At 36.5% G+C, this 25,213-nt stretch overlaps 1 protein-coding gene across 1 annotated transcript in view; it reads left to right on the forward strand.

The window, feature by feature from the left end:
- The window catches only part of DYM (dymeclin), a 392,339-nt gene that overhangs the window by 131,787 nt on the left and 235,339 nt on the right, over positions 1 to 25,213 (forward strand). Inside the window, exons 9-11 of the mRNA XM_007465597.1 lie at positions 11,059 to 11,241; positions 14,683 to 14,861; positions 16,720 to 16,845. Coding sequence (XP_007465659.1) covers positions 11,059 to 11,241; positions 14,683 to 14,861; positions 16,720 to 16,845 — 488 coding nt within the window. The remainder of the gene's footprint in view (positions 1 to 11,058; positions 11,242 to 14,682; positions 14,862 to 16,719; positions 16,846 to 25,213) is intronic.

Here is a 25,213-nt window from a genome sequence, read left to right on the forward strand (position 1 = left end):
TTTTTTTTGCGGTATGTGGGCCTCTCACTGTGTGGCCTCTCCCGTTGCGGAGCACAGGCTCCGGACACGCAGGGCTCACAGGCCCAGCCGCTCCGCGGCATGTGGGATCTTCCCGGACCGGGGCACGAACCCGTGTCCCCTGCATCAGCAGGCGGACTCCCAACCACTGCGCCACCAGGGAAGCCCTGGTTGCATTATTTTTAAAATAGATTTTTACGAGAGTCAGTTTAGTCAAACCTAGATAATATAATCAAGCACGCTAAACCACAGTATGTCTCCTTATGCTGCAAGAGAAGGAAGGAACGCGTGCCTCTTTCCCCCCTGTTGCAGGCAGGACCCCACTCAGGGTACCTGGATTACTGGCATGGCATGTGACTTCTGACAGGTGGGCTGAGTGTGAGCACCAGTGCCAGTCTGAGTAATGTGTACTGCTGAGGCTTAGGGTCTTCATGTTTCTTAGATGAAACACAAAGTTCTGGTATTTTCTTTGCTCACCCACTTTGGAGACCATTAGTGTTAGTGTGTGTTAATTAACTGCTGGTTGGATTGTATTGAATGCTCTGTGGATATTTCTTCAATCTCATGAGTACTTTCAGACCATTTGATCTAGTGCTCACTCTTGTTTGCATTTACTACATGTAGCTTTCATTTGGGGATCATTTGTATCTTGGGAACTCTCTGGATTCATTAATTTGGAATCCTCTTTTTCAAATATTTATGAATGTGCTCTCTTTTCATAGATTCTACTTTCCTAGTCCCTCCTAAGCTCTTATCTTAACTCTTCTCATCCTTTGATGGTAGATGACGTTGCTGTTGCTGCCTTAAAGGCATTTAAAAATTCATTTCAAAGTGGTCCGAATTTTGGAAGAAATTCTTCCCATCTTTCCTTGAATGTCACTTTCGGCCAAAGAGTAGTAGTTACAGATTCTCAGTTTTTAATGCCCAGGAGAGTAACAGCTGGAAACCTATATGGAAAAAATGACTGTTACTGAGGTGGGAATAAATCTATTCTGCATATTTTGTTATAGTCGTTTGATTTATATTTACTCCTTCACAAGTGGAAGCTGAATGCTAATGTAGGCACTCATTCTAAGATTTTACTGTTAGAAATCTATTTGTCGATTCCAGATGGATTCTTTTTGGTTATTGATACTGTTAAAGTTAATAAACTTATTAGTATAGGTAGTTTTTGACAAAATCTCTTGCATAATTCAGACTTCAATCCTGATTTTTATTTGGAGAAAGTAAAGAATTTCATACGAATATTTTTACATAAAATGTAAAAAATTCAGTTTGCAAAACTGCAAAATTAAAAATTACTCATTTCCTATTTAATGTAATATAAAAAATTACATTGTCAGGGTGCAAAGGAATCAAACCACAGTGAAGAAGGGAGACACCCATCTCAAGCAACCCACAGTCTAGCAGGGAAGACAGTCATACAAGCCAAGTGTATGAAGTCGTACAGCTGTGTATAAGAGAGAGAAGTTTGTAGTAACAGTGAAAAAGCTCTAGCCCTAATAAGGCCCTTTAATTTTCACAGGGGTGACATACTACACTGTTGGATTTCCTCAGCTGAAGGAGGGGTGAATGGTTGTATTTGGTTAAAGCTTGTTGAAAGGTACTTATGTTTCTCTTCCATCATTAACACACATACCTCTATTTTATGTTTTGTTGGGGATGCCTCATTGCCAGCAGATGGAAAGGTGGCCAGGGTATTGAGAGGTTAGAGATCATGTACCATGGGAAAATGTGGGAACAGGGCTTTTTTGGTTTGAAGAGTGGGACTTCTGTGTAAGTATACACTGCCAGATGCTTAGAGCTGTGATGTGAGGACTTCTCTGTTTTCCTACAGGAATATTTCCCCAACTTCACCCACATCCATGCAACCACCATGATTTTGTCTTATATGAGTACAGCTTGAATTCCAGTTTACTTACCTCACTTTTTCAAAAATGTAAGCATATTGTTTACTCTATCCTTATATTACACGGTGAAGTCCTTGAAAATTGAGATTGATATCCTAGTTTATATATTTCTAATATACATAACTCTTGAAGATTTTTAAGAAGTGCCACACTTAACCATCTCTCACTTCATCAGTGGTCCGTGCACCATTTTGGGAAACACTGCTTTAGGGGCCAACCTCAGGACAGATGGAATGAGGTTACTGGGGAACCAGATATGGACCTGTTCAAGGGAAGGGCTGTCTGTCCTCTGAGCATACAGGCACAGTGCCCCTTTCTTATTTCTTGCATCAGATTTAATTTATTTAGAGTTTTTGCATGGGGGTATGAGATGGGATTTATCTCAGAGGACACTAGGTTTTTTATTCATTTTGTTTCCCTTCATACTCTACACTTTGCTATAGTACCTGGCTCATCTTAGGTTCTCATAAATGTTTATTTTAAGATATGTGATTCTAGAGTTTTACTTAGACCAATGAATTCTGTTAACTTTCATTGTTTCTCCTTTTTGAAAACAGGTGTTATCTTCATAAACACTGAATTATTTCAGTGGATGTTTTTTCAGTTTTTCTTTAATAGTTCTGTTCTTAAAGGAGTAAGACTTTGAAAGTTTCATATGGCTTATATTATGCTGGATTATAAATCAGAGGTTCTGAAAGATTTCAGACTACAAAGGTGGATAAAATGTTTTAGTGTGCTATGAGTTTTTAAAACATTTTCCTCTGTTCTTTTTTTTTTTTTTTTTCCTCTGTTCTTTTGTGGTGTGTTTTTTTCTCTTTTTTGAGATGGTCAAAGCATTCCTTTTGGGAGACAGGCTGGAGGTTTTAATATCATGTTGTTTTGTGTTAGGAAAATTGAATTTGACTCAGAACTGTTTTACGAACTAGCAGTCACCAGATATTTTAAGAGTGCTTTAAATGTAAACACATGTAAAAAAGTGAAAATATTAGTGACCTTCCCACCACCCTTCCCCCTTTCCTAGCACTGTAGTATGATTGGCTGTAGTTCAAGATTGTGTATGTTGCTGTTTTATATTCATTTTCAAATGAAAAAAATAAATTGCTAAAGAATGTTTTCTTAACATAGACTGATTACATAGAGAGGTACTTGAGGACTGTGCCCTTTAATAAAGATATAATATCAAATAGGGTGTGTTTTCCTCAATAAACTAACATTTTAATATATTTCTTTTAAGAAATATTGTTCTAAAGATATGTAAATATTTTTCAAATTTTATGGTTTCTTTTACTACATTATCATTTTAGAAATCAAAGCATTCTAATGAGAAAAACAAATCACCTTTAGTTCCAGTAATCAAAGGTAACCACTGTGAGCATTCTGGTATATACCTACCATCTTACAAAAAGGAATGCATACTGCGTTTTCTTAGTGGTAAACATTTTAATGTAAGTTTAACGTATAGAAAAGTGTACAATTAGTGTATAGCTCAATTCATTGTCATAAAGTGAATGAACATACATGTCATTACCAGTCAGGTCAAGTAATCCCAGCATCCCAGAAACCCTCTCGTGCACTCTCCTAATCGCTGTCCTCTCCCACCTGCACGGAAAACCACTCTTGTGACTTCTAGCACTGCAGATTAGTTTTTTTTTTTTTGCGGTACGCGGGCCTCTCACTGTTGTTGCCTCTCCCATTGCGGAGCACAGGCTCCGAACGCGCAGGCTCAGCGGCCATGGCTCACGGGCCCAGCCGCTCCGCGGCATGTGGGATCTTCCCGGACCTGGGCACGAACCCATGTCCCCTGCATCGGCAGGCGGACTCTTAACCACTGCGCCACCAGGGAAGCCCCTGCAGATTAGTTTTGAACTTTATATAGATGGAATCACATGCTATGTATTCTTTGGCATCTTCTTTGGTTCGTAAAGTTCATTCATGTTTTTGCATGAAGCATATTTTGTTCATTTTGATTATTATATATTATTTCATCTTAAGACTATCCCATATTTTATTTATCCTTCATACTGTAATGCATATGATTATTACACATTTGATTATTTCTAACTTTTGCCTGTTAAAATAATGCTGCTATGTATATTTTTGTACATGTCTTTGCACATAATGTAAGCATTTTATTAGGTATAATAATTAGGCAAATTGCTGGGTCCTAGCTGTGCATCATTCAAGTATAGTGGTTACAGTTAAACAGTTTTCCAAATTATTTTCACCAATTTACTCTCTCACTGTAGAGTATATGAGAGTTCAACTTGCTCCACATCCATGCCCAACATGCTTTTGGAGAGGGAAAGGATGGAGTCATGTTTATTGAGATATAATTTATACACAGTAAAATTTACCTTCTGTTAGTTTTAACAAATATGTATAGTCATGTAATAACCACCATAACCATAAGATTTTGAACATTTCCATCATCTTAAAAAGTCTCCTTGTGTTCCTTTGTAGTCAGACCCTAACAGCTGACCCTCCAAACTAGTTATACAATGCAGGTATCTACCACTTAATATCAGTAATCACAAAAATTCACAAAAATCAGACATTATGCCAAAAATACTGATCTGGAACCTATTTAAATACCATTATTTTAAATTTTAAAAATTATAGTGTATATAATAACTCAAATTACTCAACCAGTTTTTTAAACCACACTACATGCCAGTGTTTAACAAACTAGTGTATTTTTATATAAAATGCTTAAAACATGGCTTCCTGATGAAAGTGATGATTTAAATAGTAATCTCTTCTCTTCCATTTAGTCATTTTTTCCCTCACTCTTCTTTACAACTTTTTCAACTTTTACCTCTTATTATATAACACTTAGCAAAATCAAGGGCTCACTGTGAAAGGTCTTAGGAAACACATTTAGTATATGTGCCCAGTGGTGGAGAATGGCTCACACAGGGCATGACACTAAGATGCCCTGTTAGTTATCAACAACATCTGAGACATTCATCTCCTTTTTTTTTTTTAACGCTCAGTTCAGTTTCAAAATGTCAGCAATTCTGTCACACCAATTATCTTTGTAATGAAATTTGATTCCCCCTCTCCCCCAGTACGTTATTTTGTTTAAAATGTTTTGAGTTTTGGAGATACAAATATAAAAGATTATTTTATGAATATTAGTTGAAAAGGATTAAACTGAGTGATATATTCTAGGAAGTTAAGATATTAAAAACTAGCTGACATTCTACTAGGAAAATGTTAACCTTGTTGACATTCTGGGTGATATGCCTGGATTTCTAACCATGGGCTTGGTTTTCTCTTGTGTTGATGAGTTATGTCACAATTAATTCAGCCAGTTTCTTCTTATTCAGTATTTAAGTGTATGTGTTTCTCTTGAGTTTTAAGATGGATAACTCTTTAATTTGATCTTTGTATTCATTCTTTAGAATAAATTGTGGAATTGGACTTGTTAGGCCAAATAATCTGCGTATTATTAATGTTTGTGATGCACATTACTTGACTGCCTTTCCCAGAGATGGTGCGTACCCATTTACAGTCCTACCACTGGTGTCTGAAAACACCTGTCTCCTAGTATTCTCGTCAGCATTAAAGTATTATAATTTAAAATATAGGACTAAAGCCAACTTTTTTTTTTTTTTTTTCCCGGTACGCGGGCCTCTCACTGTTGTGGCCTCTCCCATTGCGGAGCACAGGCTCCAGACGCGCAGGCTCAGCGGCCATGGCTCACGGGCCCAGCTGCTCTGCGGCCTGTGGGATCTTCCCAGACTGGGGCACGAACCCATGTCCCCTGCATCGGCAGGCGGACTCTCAACCACTGCGCCACCAGGGAAGCCCTAAAGCCAACTTTTGACACTTATATTTAGAACTTTAAAAACAGCATCCTTTTCCTTTAAATAGCAAATATAAAATCTGTATTATTTATATACTTTTAAAATATCAAATATAAAATCTGTCTTATACACTGTAAAAATAACTGATAAGTAACTGAAGTAAGAAAGAAAGTAAAGTTGAAGTAAAGGAACAAATTAAGTTTATAAGTTGGAGCCCTCTAAGGAATATGAAACATGAAAAAGATGTAGCTATTTTCTATCAAGGAGTCCACAGGAAGATTTGTGCCTAAGTTACATATATAAGTGTAATCAATTTCAGACTATGGTAAGTACAATGCTGGAGAGAGCTATATAATCAAAGTGCTGTAAAAGCAGTCATGTTTTTGCTTCATTAGAATAGACGAGTCTGATTTGGACCTTGAAGGATGCTCTAAGCAAGAAAGAAAGTAGGAAAAAGAAATGAAAGAAAAAATTTTAAAACTGGGGGGAGGTAGAATGGCTTCTCTGGTTAATTGTAAACTTGGAAAAAGTCTAAGGCAATGGTCAGTTCTACACATTGATTTCTGAGTTATTTCTCAACTGTTTTTTCTTCCAGGGTCATCCTGACATTTAGGTAACATTCTTTTTCTCCCTGCAAACTCATTACCATTTATTTATTTGCTTGTCTTTTCCATGTCCATTTCTCCTTTAGACTATGAACTTCATGGATAGGGCCTCATTGTCTTTGGGTTCTTTAGTGTCTAATGCAGTTTCTTGCACTTTGCCTAATCCAGGGTGGTACATTTCCTCTGTGGCTGGTATGTGACCCTTAAAAGAAATTAACTTCAAAGAAGTTTAGTGATCATCAGATATTTTTTCCCATACAAATGTTCCTAACTGGTGATGGAATTGTTCTGTATTTTGATGGTGTCAGTGTTAAATCCTGATTGTGATACTGTACTATAGGTTTGTAAGATATTACCCTTAGAGGAAATTGGATAAAAAGGTGTGCATTCTTTTACAAGAGCGTATGAATCTATAATTATCTTAAAAACTTAAATAAATTTTTGATATGCAAAAAATTTTTTTAAACTATTGTTTGGGGAAAAAAAGGTCTCTAACCAAGCAATAATATTATGGAACTTTATAACACATAATTGTGTTAGGATATTGGTTTGGCTTTTAATAGAGATCAGATACCAGTGGCTTAAAAAAGAAGATTAATATTTCTCTCACATAGAAGTCTAAGCTAGTCCAGGGGTGTAGGCAGGTTTGCTTCCTGAGGTCATCCAGGGACCAGAGTTTCTTCTGTCTTGTTTTGCCATTCCCTCAAAATCAAATCTGTCGGCCCACCACTCATGCACAAAATCACAAAATCATGCACAAAATCAAATCTGTCGGCCCACCACTCTACCTGGGTTCTGTCTAGCCCATGGGAAGGGTGAGGATTTGAAGAGAAAATAATTTCCTTTTAAGGACATAATCTAAAACTCGCATGGGCTGCTCCCAGTCACATCCCGTTGGCTGGAATTTAGTCATATGGCCATAGTTTCCTGTAAGAAAGATTGGGAAATGTAGTTCTGCCCAGCTAAATCTCAGGGCGTTTTATTAATGAAAGGAAAGAGAGCATGGTATTGGGATCAGATAGTTACTCTGCCCCAATGTTTGCCCTGGGATGCATGTTCAGTAACTTTATTGGTGAAACTGTCTTCCCTTATTTCTCTATACTTATATGGGAAAAGTATAGATGTTTGAAGAGTTAGGTATATTTGTTGGATCATTATGACAATGAAAATTGGTATGAATATTTGCTTCCCCTTTCTCTAACCTCCTCAAAGACAAAGTATAATTTTTTTCTTCTTTGTATTTTTTATACCTGGCATAGAGCCTAACCCTAATTAGGCACTCACTACCTATTTATTGACTGATTACCCTTTTATCTGTGTTAATTGAAATGTCTCTAGCAGAATTTTCGTAAGTATTTGTAATAGCTGACCTGCTTTCTCCTTAATTTCTTCATGGTCTCTGTTTTGTTACAGTATTACAGTCTCAAAATATATGAGTATGACCCCTTTAGCAGCGTTTTATAACTATGGATGACAGTATAGTATGTTATCATGTATTTTTTTGTATAGTTTTGCTTGAATAATTAGTGTTCTGTAATGTATTTTTTAGATACAAGAAATCAGTTATAGTGGCAAGTGGCATGTTTAGTAATATAAAAAACAGTAATTTACCTTAATTTCGTTGTCTTAATAGTTTACTTTTGAGTTCAGAATTTCTTAAAATGAGAGTTCTTTTTCCTTTGGTTATTATTTTATTGATGTTTCAGTTTGTCATATTTTATATTTTTCTCACATTTTTATTGTTAAGGATAAATAATCTTGAGTCACTACTTTTAAAAGGTGGAATCATCAACACTAGATTTTTTCTTTTAGTTAATTTCAGTGCTTTTTTTAGTTTTAGTTAGATGAGTTTTATTTTAAGCATTTATTCGGAGGACCTGAGGGATACAATTAAAAAACTTTAGAGACCATCCTTAATTTGGTTTTTAGAACAGAAGGAAATATACTGTAACTTTCCCTTATTTTTTTGGTGGAGAGAAACTTTTTTGCCAACAGGAAAATGCAGTTCCACTAAGATTCTTGGGTCATAGATCAGAGGCTTGGATCAGCAAAAAGAAACAAACTTTTGGAAGAATTCTGGTCCAGTATTATGGCCAGTTTAAACTACAATGTAGGCAGTGGCAGGCTGCCTCATTTCTCCCTGTAAGGAAAGGCCTCATAGCAGTAATATTTATCAGAGAAAGGAAGGAAGGCTGTCTGTCCGGTGGGGGTGGAGTGGGATAGCTTCTCAATAAAATGTTCATTTGTTGACATTGTAAGCAGCTTTGCAGCCCTCTTGAAAAAACTTGAAGGGGGGTGGGGGGGAAGGAGACTAAGTTCTGTTAAAAGTGAGTCAGAATTTTGTTTGTGAAATTTTTCCAGTGCTAGTCAACTCTTATTTCTCCTAGTAATGAAGATGCACAACTGTGAAGAGAATCAAGAGAATCCCCCCCAAAATGAAACACTTATATTTTACCTTGGAGAGCATTTTGTGATTTTTTTTTTTGCAGATTAAACTTTCTAATTGTGTTTTTCTTTGCTTGCAATCCTCGAACACACAGTGGTGGATATAGGGGTAGGCAGTCATGGAGCATACTCTGAGTGGAAGGAAGTGACTGGAAATTTTTAAAAATGTTAAGATAAACAACAAATCAGTCCCAAAGCAAGTAATACTTGGCTACTGGTTGTACTTTCTTATATACTTTTTTTTTTTTGTGGTACGTGGGCCTCTCACTGTTGTGGACTCTCCCGTTGCGGAGCACAGGCTCCAGACACGCAGGCTCAGTGGCCATGGCTCACAGGCCTAGCCACTCCGCGGCATGTGGGATCTTCCTGGACTGGGGCGTGAACCCATGTCCCCTGCATCGGCAGGCGGACTCTCAACCACTGCGCCACCAGGGAAGCCCTCTTATATACTTTTGATTTGCTTATTAAATGCCTCAAGTTTCCCAACTATATCATGAACATTGTTTTGAATAAATTTAAATTTGTGATGTGTAGTAATCACTTATTTTTTTGGTTTGTTTTTAACTGAAGTATAGTTGATTTATATATAATGTGTTAATTACTGCTGTACAGCAGAGTGATTCAGTTATACGTATATATTCATTCTTTTTTTAAAATATTCTTTTCCATTATGGTTTATCATGGGACATTGAATATAGTTCTCTGTGCTACACAGTAGGACCTTGTTGTCTGTCCATTCCATATATAACAGCTTACATCTACTAGCCCCAACCTCCCACTCCATTCCTCCCCTCCCCCACCTCCCCCTTGGCACCCACCAGTCTCTTCTCTATGTCCGTGATTCTGTCTCTGTTTCATAGATAGGTTCATTTGTGTCATATTTTAGATTCCACATAAATGATAGTCTTTCTCTTTCTGACTTGTTTCACTGAGTATGATAATCTCTACTTGCATCCATGTTGCTGCAAATGGCATTATTTTGTTCTTTTTTATGGCTGAGTAGTATTCCGTTGTATATGTGTACCACATCTTCTTTATCCATTCATCTGTGTAAATACTGCCGCTGTGAACTTTGGGGTGCATGTATCCTTTCGAATTACTGTTTTCTCTGGGCATATGCCCAGGAGTGGGATTTCTGGATCATATGGTAATTCTATTTTTAGTTTTCTGATGAACCTCCTTACATATAAGTCTTTTACCTCCTTGGCTAGGTTTATTCCTAAGTTGTTTTTTAATGTGATTAAATGCATTTTTTAATCCAGTTTCTGTATCAAGGAGATTTTTCTAGCCTTGTCAAATGAGTATGTAGCTATGATTCTTGTTCTGTACTTTGGCACTGCATATATAGTATGAGAATTATCTGTACTTTGAGGGTTTGGTAGACTTATTTGTAAGAAAAAAAAAAAAATTGGACTTGGATGGTTTTTAAGGATTGGCTCTTTGACTCTGGTTCACACTCTTATAAGGTTATTTGTCCATTCAGGCTTTCATCTTCTTTGGCCAATTTTGTTTTCTCCTAGATATTTTAATATTTTTCTTAGGTTTTCAAATATATTGGTATAAAGTTGTACGTGAAATTTTTTTATAATTATGTGTATGTTTTGATATGTAAAGAAAAATTTAGAAAGATACATAAGAAACTTAATATTGGTTATCTATGGGAAATGGAAGTGGAATTATGGGAACAGGGAATGACAGTCTTTAAAATTTTTATGTCCTTGGACAATATGAGAATTTCCAAACTATGGACTTGTTTTACTTTCATAATCAAAAAAGGGAGTGTTATTTCAAACTTTAAAATGTGAGAAAGTATAGAATATTGCACGGAAATAGATTCATCTTACAAGTCCCAGCACATTTCTTTTTTGTAGTTTTCCACCAGAGCTGAGTTGTATTTTTATTTATTTATTTATTTAAACATCTTTATTAGAGTATAATTGCTTTACAGTGGTATGTTAGTTTCTGCTTTATAACAAAGTGAATCAGCTATACGTATACATATATCCCCATATCTCCTCCCTCTCGCGTCTCCCTCCCACCCTCCCTATCCCACCCCTCTAGGTGGTCACAAGGCACCGAGCTGATCTCCCTGTGCTATGAGGCTGCTTCCCACTAGCTATCTATTTTACATTTGGTCCATGCCACTCTCTCACTTCGTCCCAGCTTTCCCTTCCCCCTCCCTGTGTCCTCAAGTCCATTCTCTACGTCTGCGTTTTATTCCTGTCCTACCCCTAGTCCCAGCACATTTTAATTGTGTGTTTTCTTCTCAAGCTGGACTCTGGACTGTTTTCACACTGGGCGGTGTGGGCAGCAAAGCGGCTGCTGCTCCAGAAGTTTCTTCCCCTCTGGCCAACCAGAGTCTCCTGCTTCTGCTGGTTCTGGCCAACCTGACAGATGCTGCAGATGCACCAAACCCCTACAGACAGGCCATCATGTCCTTTAAGAATACACAAGGTTTGTGGTATTTTTTTTTCCTCTGAATAGTCTTTCTAATGAGGAAAGAGGGTATTGTTTACCCCCTATTGTGTACTTTCGCTTGTGGAGATGACTGTCAAGTTGTATATTTTCATGTTGGTTAAAGATGAGAAAAACTAAATTTTCTGTGTGTATTCTCAGGAAGGTCAAGTAAATCTTAGATGAGGGCTGTGGTTCTTTATATCCATTTATATTTACATTTCTTTCAGAGATAACCAAGCCAGCATGTGCTTAATTTAGATCCACGTGTCCTACCTATTAGGGATAGAAATTAACCTGGAAAACTCCAAATGATACATTATTTGAAATTTTTAATTTAAAATCGATATTCCATTTAGGGCTTTATGTAACTAAAGATAGGAACAGAACTCAGCAGACTTTTTCTGCAAAGGGGCAGATGGCTTTTGTGGTCTCTGTCACCACCTCTTAACTGCCATTGTAGCATAAAAGCAGCATAGGTAATACATAAGCAAATGAGCATGACTGGGTTCCAGTAAAACTTTATTTCCCAAACAGGTGGTGGGGTGCCTGTGGGCTGTAAGTTGCCAAACCCCTGAAGTAGAGCCCGCACAGATAGCTCCACATTGAAGCAGTAATCGCTTACCAAAAGGTTATAGTCTAAAAGCAAGATTAATATGGTAGCTAGATTTTCAAAATACACCCAACACTAATATAATTAAGATGGGTAAGAAGTGCAGTTATTGGCTAGGAAGATTTTTAACACTTCTGGTGCTCTTTGCTTTGTTCCTTTCCAGAGCTGTTCTAGTATACGTTTCTTATAGACAGTGTTTGTTGAGCCTTTGCCATTTCTGGCATTATTATTTGCAGGGGCATATGAGTCTGTAACAATTAGATAAGAAATGAAAACTCATGTATCTAGTAATATTTTCTGTTCTCGTTGCTGTACTGTTCTTGGTGACAGTGTGACTTTAGGGTTAAAAAAGGAAGGTTTGGAGTCAAGCTGACCTGACTTCATGTCACACTCCTGTCACTTCAAAGCTGTGAGACCTTTCACAGTTTGCTTAATCTCAATAAGCCTCAATGGCCTTTTCTGTAAAATGAAGATGGTATCACCTAATAGGATTTGTATAAATACCAAACAAGGTAAGGTTTTGAAATGATTAGCTCAGATTTTGCAACATAGCAGGTGTTCAGTATATGGGATCTGCTATTATTACTTTTGCTGCTCTGGCCAAATGATACTTTTTAGGGTTGAACCTTCTTGGGAGAGTCATCTTTTGGGAGACTGTGGTACAGAACAGTGTGATTCAGAACATTGGCTTTAGGGTTAGACTGACCTGGGTTCATATCCCAGATTATATTCTTTATATACTAGTTTCCTTATTTGTGAAGCAGGGATTATAATCTCTACCTCATAAGGTTCTTAGAAGAATTAAATGAGCATTTATCATAGGATGGACTTACTAAATTATTGCTGCTGTTGTAAGAAACAGTATAATGTGGTGAAAACAACAGGAGCTGATCTGTGTTTACTCAGGGATGATCTTGGAAAAGTTGCCTAATCTCTCTAAGCCTCTGTTTCAGCCTTTGTAAAACTGGTCAGAGTAATGACATGGTTGTCATATGGGTTAAATAAAAGATAATACACATAAAGCTGCCAGTATAATGGCTGGTTCATAGCACTTACTAGCTAGTAACATATAGACACACAACATATGTATTCCATTTGTAGTCAGGTATAATACAGCTTGATGAACCTGTGTTATTCTGCTTCCATTGTAAAGAGGTGTAGCGTGTCCAGCATCTTCCTCCACCAAGTCTTCTGTAAATCCTGTAATATTTGCATACTCACAATATATCCAACACTTCCTTTTGCCATCCTTTGCAAAAATATAGGTCAGTCTTACAAAACAATTATTTTTGTAAGTGTCAAAAATACAGTGCTAGGATTGAAAAAATAACCTATGTTCTGAATGTGGAAGGAAAAGTGAGGGCACTTTGTAGTAAAGTTGAAGACATTTTTTAGATGCATTCTTCTCACAAATATAAAGGTTAAAAAGGAAAATCTGAGAGACATAGGACTGTGCTATCATAAAGATTTTGTTGGCACACGTTTCTTTTCCATAAGAGCACAGCTTCTGGAAATGTTAAAGCAGTGTTTTTTTAAAATTTTGTTTTGTTTTGCTAGTGGTTCTGGTTCTTTAAAAAAACAATTCTTTATGCGTACTTGTCAAAACACATTAAAATATCAGCTCTTTGTGCTGTTATGTTCCAGTGTTTTATCTGATGAGACTATAATTTTCTCTAAGTCAGTTGACCTAGCTTTACCTCCTTTTAAACTTCCTAACCTTGCTTGCTTCCGTTTTTAAACAAATCCAGTAAACTGTAGGAAAGGGGTTATGTCAGTTTTGGAATATCAAGAATTTTCCCTATGTGGGTTGTAATTTATGCTTTTCATCATTCCAGAAACTCTACTTTAAAAAAAAAGTTTCTTAGTGGTTGTAGTCAATTAGTTTTAAGTTTTCCTTTAAACAAAAATGTTTTATGTTTTCCAAGAGTTGTCTTAGGTTTGCTATGTTCTGTTATAGAAGCTAATGTTGAACATATGCTGATTTTGGTATCATTTTTAAATTACCTAAATGATATGTTATCCTAGCTATTTTCTTCATAAATGGATTGATGACATTGATGGATACTTCAGCCGTGATAATTCATTTGAATAAAATTAACTTAGCTTCAAGGCAGTATTTTTTTCTTTTAAACTCTTATCTTACAAGAGAATTTTCTGTTTGTCTCTAGATATTTTTATTTAGGACTCATGGCCATTTAGTTTTGGCAACAAAGCATTTCAATGTTGTGGTTAAATTGTATGTATTAAAGGTTGGTTGTTTTTTTTTGCCTACCCCCATAGCTGTATTTATTTAAGCTCATATTTTTTTGACAATTTAATTCAGCTATGTTAATGCAGAAATAGTAGTGGAATCAAACTGCGTGACTTCGTTTTGTTTTATACTTGGCTTTAAAAAGAAAGTCACTCTGTTACATGGTATTTGCTCATATATTTATAATCATTGGAAAGCTGTGGTTTAGATAGTACGGAGAAATAAATTGTCTGAGTTTAGGTTGGGTTGGGTTTTTGTGTTTTGTGTGTGTGCGTGTGTGGTTGTGTTTTTGTTTGTTTTCGTTTCTTTGGTTTTTGGTGAGAACATTTCAGTTCTACTCTTAGCAAATTTCAAATGTACAGTACTGTGTTATCAACTATAGTCATGTTTTAGTGTAGTTGTTTTTTAGGTAGAATTTAGAATACAAATTGAAATTTTGAGCCTGAAATGTAGCAACTTACACAAAATTACTGGGAACTGAATTGTATACATTAGCAATACTTTTATTATTTAATATCAGGCACAGTCTAGAAAATAGATGTAATATTTTAAAAATTTTGTGTTTTCCACATTCCAGATAGCAGTCCTTTCCCCTCGTCAATTCCACATGCTTTCCAGATTAACTTTAACAGTTTGTATATGGCCCTATGTGAACAGCAGACATCTGATCAAGCAACTCTCCTTTTGTATACATTGCTCCATCAGAATAGTAATATTAGAACATACATGTTGGCTCGCACAGATATGGAAAATCTTGTAAGTATCATATTAAACATGGTTTTATATTTTATAATATTTTGAAGAGTAATTTCTTTTCCCAAGAGGATATGTATATTTGCCTGGTTGCAAAGGTGATAGTCAAGAGGTTGATAGGGAGATGCCACCAGGCAAAGGCAGAGGTATGAGTTTTACAGTGTAGGAGACAGTGTACGTAGAGATGGCGTCACAGTGCAGAGCAGGAGAGCACACAGCACAGCAAACTTCCCTGTCCTTTAGGTCCTTAACAGCCACCCATTGCCCATGATTCAGCCTGGATGAAGTCCTCCAAGAAGCACTGGCTGCCATTGTCAAGAAGATTTTTATACCCTTTTGGTTCCTTTCCGCTACTAAGTGCCTGCTCACTAAATTCAAGTAGCTGGTCACAGTTGTCGCATATTCCTGATGAGTATGGCTAAAAGGAAGGGTGATTTTTCAACTCAGTTTCCCAAGTGTCCTATCCCTTCAACAGGCTTTGACACTAAGGCTTGTCTGAACTCAGTTCCTGGAGTGTTATAGTCATTTTAAGGTACCGTTGCCAGATATCATATAAATGTACATTACCCTTTACTATGTGAGTGAAATTGGTTCCAAGTTTTTGCTCATAGACAACAACTCCTATGGGCAATTATTGATTTCCATTATAACATGTAAACAAAAATGTTTCTATGAAAAGTAAGCTGCCTCACTAAGGTGCTGATGTCATGTTTGAAATACATAATTATAGATAACGTTGGACTGTTCATGCATTAATAAAATTGTGAACATCTCTGAAATAGCTGGCAGCTTGCTGGTGGCAACAGGAATGTCCCCTCTGCACCAATTTTTATAGAGTGATAGCAGGATTCACCAGGGATTTGGTGGCCACTTTTTTTCAGCATTAAACATGAAATAATGAGTAAACATGGAATATTAGAATTTATTTGAAGAGCATATTCTATGTCAGAGTGACACTAAGGACAAAAAAATGTGATGAACGAACCCATCTGCGCACCAGCTATATGTGGAAAACATTGGCTTAAATAGCAAAATTGGGTGTGACAGTGTACTGCTCATGTGAGTAAAAGCTTGTAAAGAAAAGGCTTATTTACTAATGGGTGAGTGAATATAAGCAGAGACAATTCTGAGCATGATGTAGCCTAAGGAAAATGATGGGAATAAGCAGAAAGCCCATGACATCATCAGCTCTAGAAAGTTCCATGGTAAGGATGTTGGTACAAAAGATCATGCAGGGGAACAGTTGTCTGTATATGATGACAACACCAGTGAAAAGTTAAAAGGTTTTGTTTGGGGATTTTTTTGGGGGCTGGGATGGGGTGAGGCGGGGCTTGTATATTTGTTTTTGTTTTTAATGTCTTGCATAGATTACTTTTATAATGTTTTAACTGATGTCCTTCCCTTTCCTTTTTCTTCTATAATTTGTTGAGTCTGTGATTAGAAAATATGTTACTGGTAGGAAATTCACTATGCTGATCTGATTTTGTTGTTAACAATTCTTTTATCCTACAATCTTTGCTGTTAAGAAGGTAATGCTTGATATATTGCATTGTTTGTAAGAATACCTTATTGTGTAAGTTCCTGCTAGGCTGGAGGCCGAATCGCCTCTATTGAGTGTCAGGTGTGGACCATGAGCCTAAATGGTCTCTGTAAACCCAGCCTTTACATGGCGGCAGACCTTTGCAGAAGAGGATGCTTTTCTCTGGTGGTACTTCAGTTATACAAATGGAAAGTACTTTCAGTCACAGGCTGGTTTGTGAAATTAAAGCAAAGGGTACATGATAAAAGTATAGAGGTTTATTAAAACATTGGTTTTATAATAAAGTAATTGTAATAGTAAATTAAAATTTTTATTCACTAGGTTTTACCAATTCTCGAGATTCTGTATCATGTGGAAGAAAGAAATTCACACCATGTCTATATGGCCCTTATAGTATTGTTGATCCTTACAGAAGATGATGGCTTCAATAGATCCATTCACGAAGTGGTAAGTTACCTTCACTTTAATCAGAGTTGCAGAACAGACATGTCACTCCATAAAATTTACTACCCTTAGTACCCTACCTCCTTCTTTTCCTTCTGGTAGATATTTCTGCAAGTGCCTGACTTAGAGATGGTGTGCCTTTCTTTAGATTTACGAAGTGATGCTGTTTTTTTTTTTTTGAATGACTATTAGCTACTATTCAAAACTCTGTCAAAATAGTTTCTTTAGTAATTGATAGAAATGTTTTTGCTGCAGTGAGATCATTTTTCCTCTCCATTTCCACTTTTTAGTTGTGGCAGAAATTATCAAACAGGTTTGCTCCTTTTATATAGAATGAGTGAAAGAATAGGGGCGAAGAAGAGCACTGGAGATTGTCTTGTAAAACAATGTGAAATAGTGTGTGGTATAATTTAACTCTTTACATTTTAGTCCTGCTTGTGAGTTCCATTCCCAAACTGATTTTATCTTCCTCTTTGGTATTTTCTTTGTGTCAAAGGAATACATGTACATAGTTTTAAAACTTACACAGAAGTACTAGGTTTTAATGCAAGCTAGCAGACCCCATGTCTACCCCATACCTGATTACCACTCTCCAAAGACAAATGCTGTCAGCTCTTTCCATGTTTCTGAATAACATGCTTATATTGTTATTTCTTGATTTTTCAGATTTAGAGATTAACTGCTCTCCCTCCTGCACATCTTGAGTGCTCCCTCTGGGTTCCTAGACCCCTTTCCAGCACAGACGCTTTTTCCTTCTTCCATCTTATTATCATTTTTAGTTAACTCAGCTTTTACATTATTATGATTTTGTTAACTATTATTCTACCCTCAGATGGAGTGTATGATAATTGTATTTCCTTTCTTGTACATGTTTTAATTTTTCTGTATTGCCCTGTTTTATATTCATATACCCGTCACTAATGCAACTCCCAACTTTAGCAGAACTGAGAACCCCCTCTAAAGCTATTAAAACATATTGCATATTTTCTCCGTCTCATTTTCGTCTTTGGCTCCTGTCTTAGTCCTCGTTGGAGGCTTTCCTGAAATGTGTGGTGATGCTTGCTTATCCGTTTCTGCCGAGGGGCACATGCACTGAAACGTTGGTCTTGCAAGTTCTGTGTGTGGGCAGGGCTTCTTCAGCGTGATGAGCTCTACCTATTCTATTTCTCTGGGCGTCCTACTCGCTGCAGGCCTTTTCTTTTGGGGTAATTGATCAGTTTCTGAGAAGGGATTCTTCCAGTCTAGTGTGGGGGTCGACTGGGAGAATATGGGGCCACAGGGGTCTCACGCTTCTCCGGGTACAGGCACCTTCTTCCTCTTCAGCAGAGCTTTCATGTCGTCTTTACTCTTCTCTGTTGTTCCTCTTGAAACTATTTTTGCCTCCTACGTAGTGTGACCATCATTTCAACTAAGGTTTAAGGGATCTTGACACTGTAGAAAGAGGATAAAACATACACATTTTTTGATTCTTTGGTTTAGTAAAGTACCACGAGAGAAAATATTTGCACTGACTTAGTTTTTGTTTTAAACTAGCATTTACCTTTCTTTTGATAAGAAGTTGAAAAACCAGTATGATTTTTAAAAACATTTTAGAATTGAAGTATAAAACAAAGTACACAAATTTTAAAAGTACACCTTACGAGTTTCTATGTATGTATATATACCTGTATTATTACCACCCAGATCAAGTTATTGAACATTTCTAGCATAGTAGAAGACTCCCTTTTGCCCTATTCTGGTCAATATCCCACACCAAACTACATTTTGAATTCCCTCCTAATAGATTAGTTTTTGCTTCTCCTTGAATTATAGTTGTCACTGGGGGAAAATGGGTAAAGGATACATGGGATATCTCTGCATTTTTCTTAAAACTACAATTATTTCAAAATAAAAAGTATAATTTAAAACATTGGGGAGAAATTTGGAAAAATACTTTTCAAAAGAAGATATGTAAGCACATGCAAAGTACATGAAAAATGCTTACTATTACTGGGCATTAGGAAATGAAATTAGGGTGTTCTCTTTTATTTTGGCTTCTTTCACTGAAAACAGTGTTGCTAAAATTCATCCATGTTACTGTCTCATTAGTTTGTTCGTTATTATTGCTGTGTACTATTCCATTGTATGAATATTCCACAGTATATTTATTCATTCCCTTCTTGGTGGATATTTGGCTTTTTTTCCCCACTTTGGGGCTATTTTTGCTAAAGCAGCTGTGCACATTTTTGAACGTGTATTTTGGTGGACATGTGCACTCATCCTTTTGGGCATATACCTAAGAGTAGAATTGCTGGGTCATAAGACAGGTGTGTGTTTAGTTTTAAGGGATACAGGTAAAATTGAAGCTGTGTATACCCCACAAGTCAGCATTTCACTCCAAGGTTATCTAGGAAGACTCTTGCACATTTGCAGAGAGGACATGCTTATTAGTGGTCATCTAAAGCGCTGTTTATAATATTGAAAGTGTGTGGAACATGCAAAGTAAAACAGTGAGGGTACTGGCTATATCAGAGCAAGAAAGGGGAATGAAAATGGGGAAGGGTGCACAGTGGGGCTTCCCCTAGGTCTGTAATATTCTTTTCATTTCAACAGCAGCAGAAACAAAAGTAAAAGAAGTAACCACACAAAACTTTGAACCATATCTGACCAAAATATTAAGATTTGACATAATTTAACAGTGGATATACTTTTTATTATATTATTTTGTATACTTTTTTGTATCTTCATTACATTTGGTAATTAAAACAATTTTACGTTAGCACAGGATTTTGCATTAAAATTAAATTTTACTGACGGCCGAAACAGGGATGGTAAGATAGGGAAGGCATTAGATTCAGTCAACATTCAAGTCCATTCCATAAGGATTTCAGGATATTCTAGATGACATTCAGGTGTTTAAACAAATTGTTCTTTTTCTCTAGAGTCTAACTTTCTTGTTGATCTGTTTACTTTTATCCTTTTCCTTTTTATGTGTAATAGTACAAATGAGTGAGTCAACTGTGTTTACAAAGTTCTCTACATGGAAACATCCACTGTGGACCTAGCTGTCTGTGAAATATATTCTGGTATCTTATTCTGGTTAGAATTATCATTTCTTAATACCCAGTGATACTGAGCATTTTTCATGTACTTTTCATGTGCTTATATATTTGCTTTTGTGAAGTTTTTCCCCATTGTTTTAAATTATACTTCATATTTTGAAATAATTGTAGTTGTAAGAAAAATTCAGAGAGATCCCATGTACCTTTTACCTGTTTTCACTCGGTGACAGCTATAATTGAAAAACAGTAGTATAGTACCACAACCAAGACATGGACTTTGAAATAGTCATGATTCAGAGCATTTCCATCACCACGGGGATGTCCCTCATGTTGCCTTGTTTAGCCATACCTCCTTTTTAAAAAAAAAAAAAAAAACTTTATTTATTTATCTATTTATGGCTGTGTTGGGTCTTCGTTTCTGTGCGAGGGCTTTAGCTGTGGCAAGCGGGGACCACTCTTCATCGCGGTGCGCAGGCCTCTCACTATTGTGGCCTCTCTTGCTGCGGAGCACAGGCTCCAGACGCGCAGGCTCAGTAATTGTGGCTCACGGGCCCAGCCGCTCTGGGGCATGTGGGATCCTCCCAGACTAGGGCTCGAACCCGTGTTCCCTGCATTGGCAGGCAGACTCTCAACCACTGCGCCACCAGGGAAGCCCCCCATACCTCCTTTTTTAAAAATTGGATTTCTGTCTTACTATTGACTTGTAAGGCTTCTTTATATATTCTGAATCACGTGGATTTTTTTCCAGTCTGTAAATGTAGTGAATTATATACTGATAAATTTTTGAATATTAAATCAACCTTGCATTCATGGGATAAACTGTGCTTGGCCATGATGCAGTATTCTTTTATATATTTTTTCATATACAATTTGGTCAAGTTTTGAGCTTTGGTACTTTGTGTATTTAAAGGTATTTGTACACTTCTAAGGTATTGCATTCATTGTCATTAGTTGTTCATAATACATTCTTATTACCTTTTTTTTAAACTTATTACCTTTTTTTTTTTTTTTTTGCGGTACGTGGGCCTCTCACTGTCACGGCCTCTCCCATTGCGGAGCACAGGCTCCGGACGCGCAGGCCCAGCGGCCATGGCCCACGGGCCCAGCCGCTCCGCGGCATGCGGGATCCTCCCGGACCGGGGCACGAACCCGCGTCCCCTGCATCGGCAGGCGGACTCCCAACCACTGCGCCACCAGGGAAGCCCCTAAACTTACTACCTTTTAATATCTGTAATGACCATAGAGGTGTTAACCTCTCTCAATCTTGGTATTGGAATGTGTGTCTTTTCTCTCTTATTCTTCATCTATCTGGCTAGAGGTTTTTCTTCTCTTCTCTTCCCTTCTCTTGTCTTCTCTTGTCTTCTCCTTTCTCTTTTCCCTCTCCTTCTCCCTCCCTCCCTCCCTTCTCCCTTTCTTCCTTCCCTCCGTTAAAATCTTTTCAAAGGACCAGCTTTTGATTCCATTGAATTTTCTCAATTTTTAAAAATGTCATTAATGTCTGCTTTTTATTTCCTTTCTTCTGCTTAATCTTTACTTGTTCTTTGTATTTTTCAATTCTTTAGGTAGCAGCTTAGATCTTTGATTTTATATCTTTCTGCTTTTCTGTTACAAGCAAAATATATGAAAGCTAGTAAGATTGATAAATCCCTAGAAAGATGATCAAGAAAAAAAACTACAAACATTTATTATTGAGAGTGCAAGTGCATAAGAGGAGATCAGGAAAGGTTCCACAGATATTTAAAAATCCTCAGAGGATACTATTGATACAAGTAATTTTATACCATAAAATTTAAATGTTACATGAAATGGACACATCCCCTCCTACTCTAGAAAAAACTTAAGCAAAGCTCACAGAAGGAACAGAAAATCAAAATAATTGTTTATATTAAAGAACTTGGCTTTGTAATGTAAAATCATCCTAAATAGAAAATTGTAGGCACAGATGATTTTTTACCTATGAATTCTTCTGAAAATTGAAGGAAGAAATAACACCAGTCTTATAGAAGCTTATCTAGATGGTAGGAAAAAGGGAAATCTTTCCAACTTATTTTAGGAGGCCAACATAATCTTGATACAAAATTTAACAAAATTTGAATAAGGAAAATTGCAGGCACGTGTCATTTATGCAAATAGACAGGAAAGTAGAAGCAAAATATAAACAAACTGAAGCAGCAATATGTGAAATGATAACATGTCATAATCAAGGTGGATTTATTCAGGAATGAAAGGTTGGCTTAACATTTGGAAAACAGTGAATGTAATTCATCCTTTTAACAGAATAAAGGAGAACTGTCAAATGATAAATCTAAATAGATACCAAGAAATTATTGTGTAAAATTCAGTCTCTCTATTTTTTAAAAACAAATAAGCAGGGGCTTCTCTGGTGGCGCAGTGGTTGAGAGTCTGCCTGCCGATACAGGGGACACGGGTTCGTGCCCCGGTCCGGGAAGATCCCACATGCTGCGGAGCGGCTGGGCCCGTGAACCATGGCCACTGAGCCTGCGCGCCCGGATCCTGTGCTCCGCAATGGGAGAGGCCACAACAGTGAGAGGCCCGCGTACCACAAAAAAAACAAAACAAATAAGCAAACAAACAAAAAACAAAACTTAATGAATCAGGAGGAAAATTCTTAATCTGATGAAGGGTATCTACCAAAAAAAGAAATAAACAACTGTGTTAAGCCTCATATCTAATGATAAAATGTTAAAAGTCTTCATTCTGAGATCATGAACAAGTCAAGGATATCTGCTATCAATGCTCTATTGAACATGTGATCAGTGGTCTATTCAGTGTATTATGGAAAGAAAAAGAACTAAAATATGTAACACTAGAAAGGAAATAAAACTTTTTTCAGATGATATGATTGTATAGATAGAAAATTCAAAGAAATCTATATATAAAATGTTAGAGTTAGTAAGTGAGTTTAGTAAGATTGGTGGGTGTAAGATCAATCTTAAAAAAATTGTATTTCTCATACCAGCAATAAGTAGAATATGGATTTTTAAAAAAATACCTTTTACAGTAGCATCATAAAATATCAAATACCTTAGAATAAATGTGGTGAAAGATGTGTATGATCTCTACTTAGAAAATTCTAAAACACTGAGAAATATTAAAGAAAACTGAAATAAATGTAGACTTTTATGTTAATGCGTTAGAAATATTACTGTTGCAAGGATATCTTTACCCCTATATTGATATATATATTTAATGAAATTCCCCCCTTCGAAGTATTTTTCTTTTGAATGTGAAAGTGTAAATGTATGTGTAAATTCCACAATTTACTTAGAAGTGAAAAGGGCCAAGAATAGCTGAGGTTCCCTTGTAGAAGAGGAACAAAGTAGGAGGACTTGATCTACTGGATATGAAAACTCTATATGTGAACACAGCTTGTTTCAGAGGTTGCCACAGAGAAAGGTCTTTTCATTAAATGGTCAGTTATCCATATGGGGAAAAAAATGAACTTGATCCCCTATTCACTCCATACACAAAAACCAATTTCTGATGAATTCTAGATGTTAATATAAGGAACAAAACAGTAAAGCTTCTGGAAGATAATGGAGAATATCTTCATGGCCTGGGGACAAGGAAAGATTCTCAAACGGGCCTCAGCAAGCATTAGCAATAAAAGAAAAGATTAATAAACCAAACTAGATTAAAATTTTATTTATCAAAAAATACTAGTAAGAGAATGAAAAAAATCAAGCCAGATAGTGGAAGAAGATATTGCTATATATATATTACTCACAAATGGCTTATATTTAACATATATAATGAACGCCTACAAACCAGTAAGAAAAAGACACAGTAATAAAATGAACAACAGACTTGAAGAAGCACTTCAAAAAGGACAGTGTACCTAAATGGTCAATAAGCATATTAAAAAGTGTTTTAAAAACTTCATTTGTAATTAGGGAATTGCAAATTAAAGGCACAGTGAGGTACCAGTATACACCTACCAGAATGACTAAAATTAAAAAGGATGATGATATCTAATATTGGGTAGGATGAGGAGCTGCTGGTGGGGTTTTAAATTGTTACAACTCCTTTGGTAAACTCATTGTCATTTTCTACCTAATTTGAACATATATATCCAAACACCCAGCAATTCTACTAGGTATATATGCAAAGAAATGTATGTACATATGTACCAAGAGACATGCAGAAGATTATACGTTACAGCAAAGTGTCATGATTATGCTAATGAGTCTTAAGATACTAGTTTCATTAAGAAATATAGAAAAATCCCATAGCGCATAAAGCTTTTGAGCACTTGGGTACCATGCAAGTGTAACTGCTGATCATATGTAATTAAAGCAGAATAACTATCCTTCAAACCAGGTTGAACATGAAAAATAAAGCAAAATAATAAACAAGCTGAGAAATTTGAAATGTCTTATGTACTAATACAATCGAAAGTACCTTTCATGTTGAATATATGTGTTCAACTTGTTCTAAATTGGTAAATTTTCACATTAAACCCAAATACTGTAATGTGCAAAATTACTACCTGCTTCACTTTCTATTTCTAATAAGAAAAAAAAAATCACTTCTTGCATATCACTATTATTCTACTGATCTACTACATTGCTGTGGTATTCATATCAAATTTTCAATTGACAGATAGTGAATTATTATAATTAATTCTTACCTGCCATCATTACCCTCAGCAACAATAGACTGTTGAAGGAATTCAGCAAAGTATGGCCGCCAGGCTAGCTGCTTCTTGTTTGTAAATAAAACTTTATTGTAGAACAGCCATAACTATTTGTTAATGTACTCTCCACAGCTGCTCTCAAGTGACAACAGTAGAGTCGAGTCATGGGTGACAGAGACTATATGGCCTGCAAGCCTAAAATATTTAGTATATTTAGTCTTTTAAGAAAGAAACTGCCAACTCTAAAGAGGATAGAAAAGACAAGTGCAAAAAGTAACTGTTATCATTAATCTGACAGAGGAGGAGGAAGGAATTTAGAAATTTAAAGGAAGCTTCCCCATATGCACCCAAAGCTGAGGGCCAGATATCTGAGGAAGAGGACCTGGTTGTCCCAGGAATATGCAGTTTGCCAGTAGTGAAGAAACATGTCAGAGGATGTGGGCCAAAGTGGAACTGTGAAGGTCACTTAGGTAAACATTACGAGGTCCCCCATGCTGATCTGTTGTTGGCTACTGCATGGAAAACACTACATTGAAGAAGGGAAGAAAGAGCTTTCCTCTTGCTCTGATGTTGAGGTGTCCTTCCAAGTGTCCTCTATTGATGAAACTTAACATCAAGACAGCCAACAAAGGAGAAATGTCTACAGTGTTCAGCTTTGGTATCACAAAGCAGG

The sequence above is a fragment of the Lipotes vexillifer genome, unplaced genomic scaffold (assembly GCF_000442215.2).
Source record: "Lipotes vexillifer unplaced genomic scaffold, Lipotes_vexillifer_v1.1 scaffold36, whole genome shotgun sequence".
Taxonomy (NCBI): domain Eukaryota; kingdom Metazoa; phylum Chordata; class Mammalia; order Artiodactyla; family Lipotidae; genus Lipotes; species Lipotes vexillifer.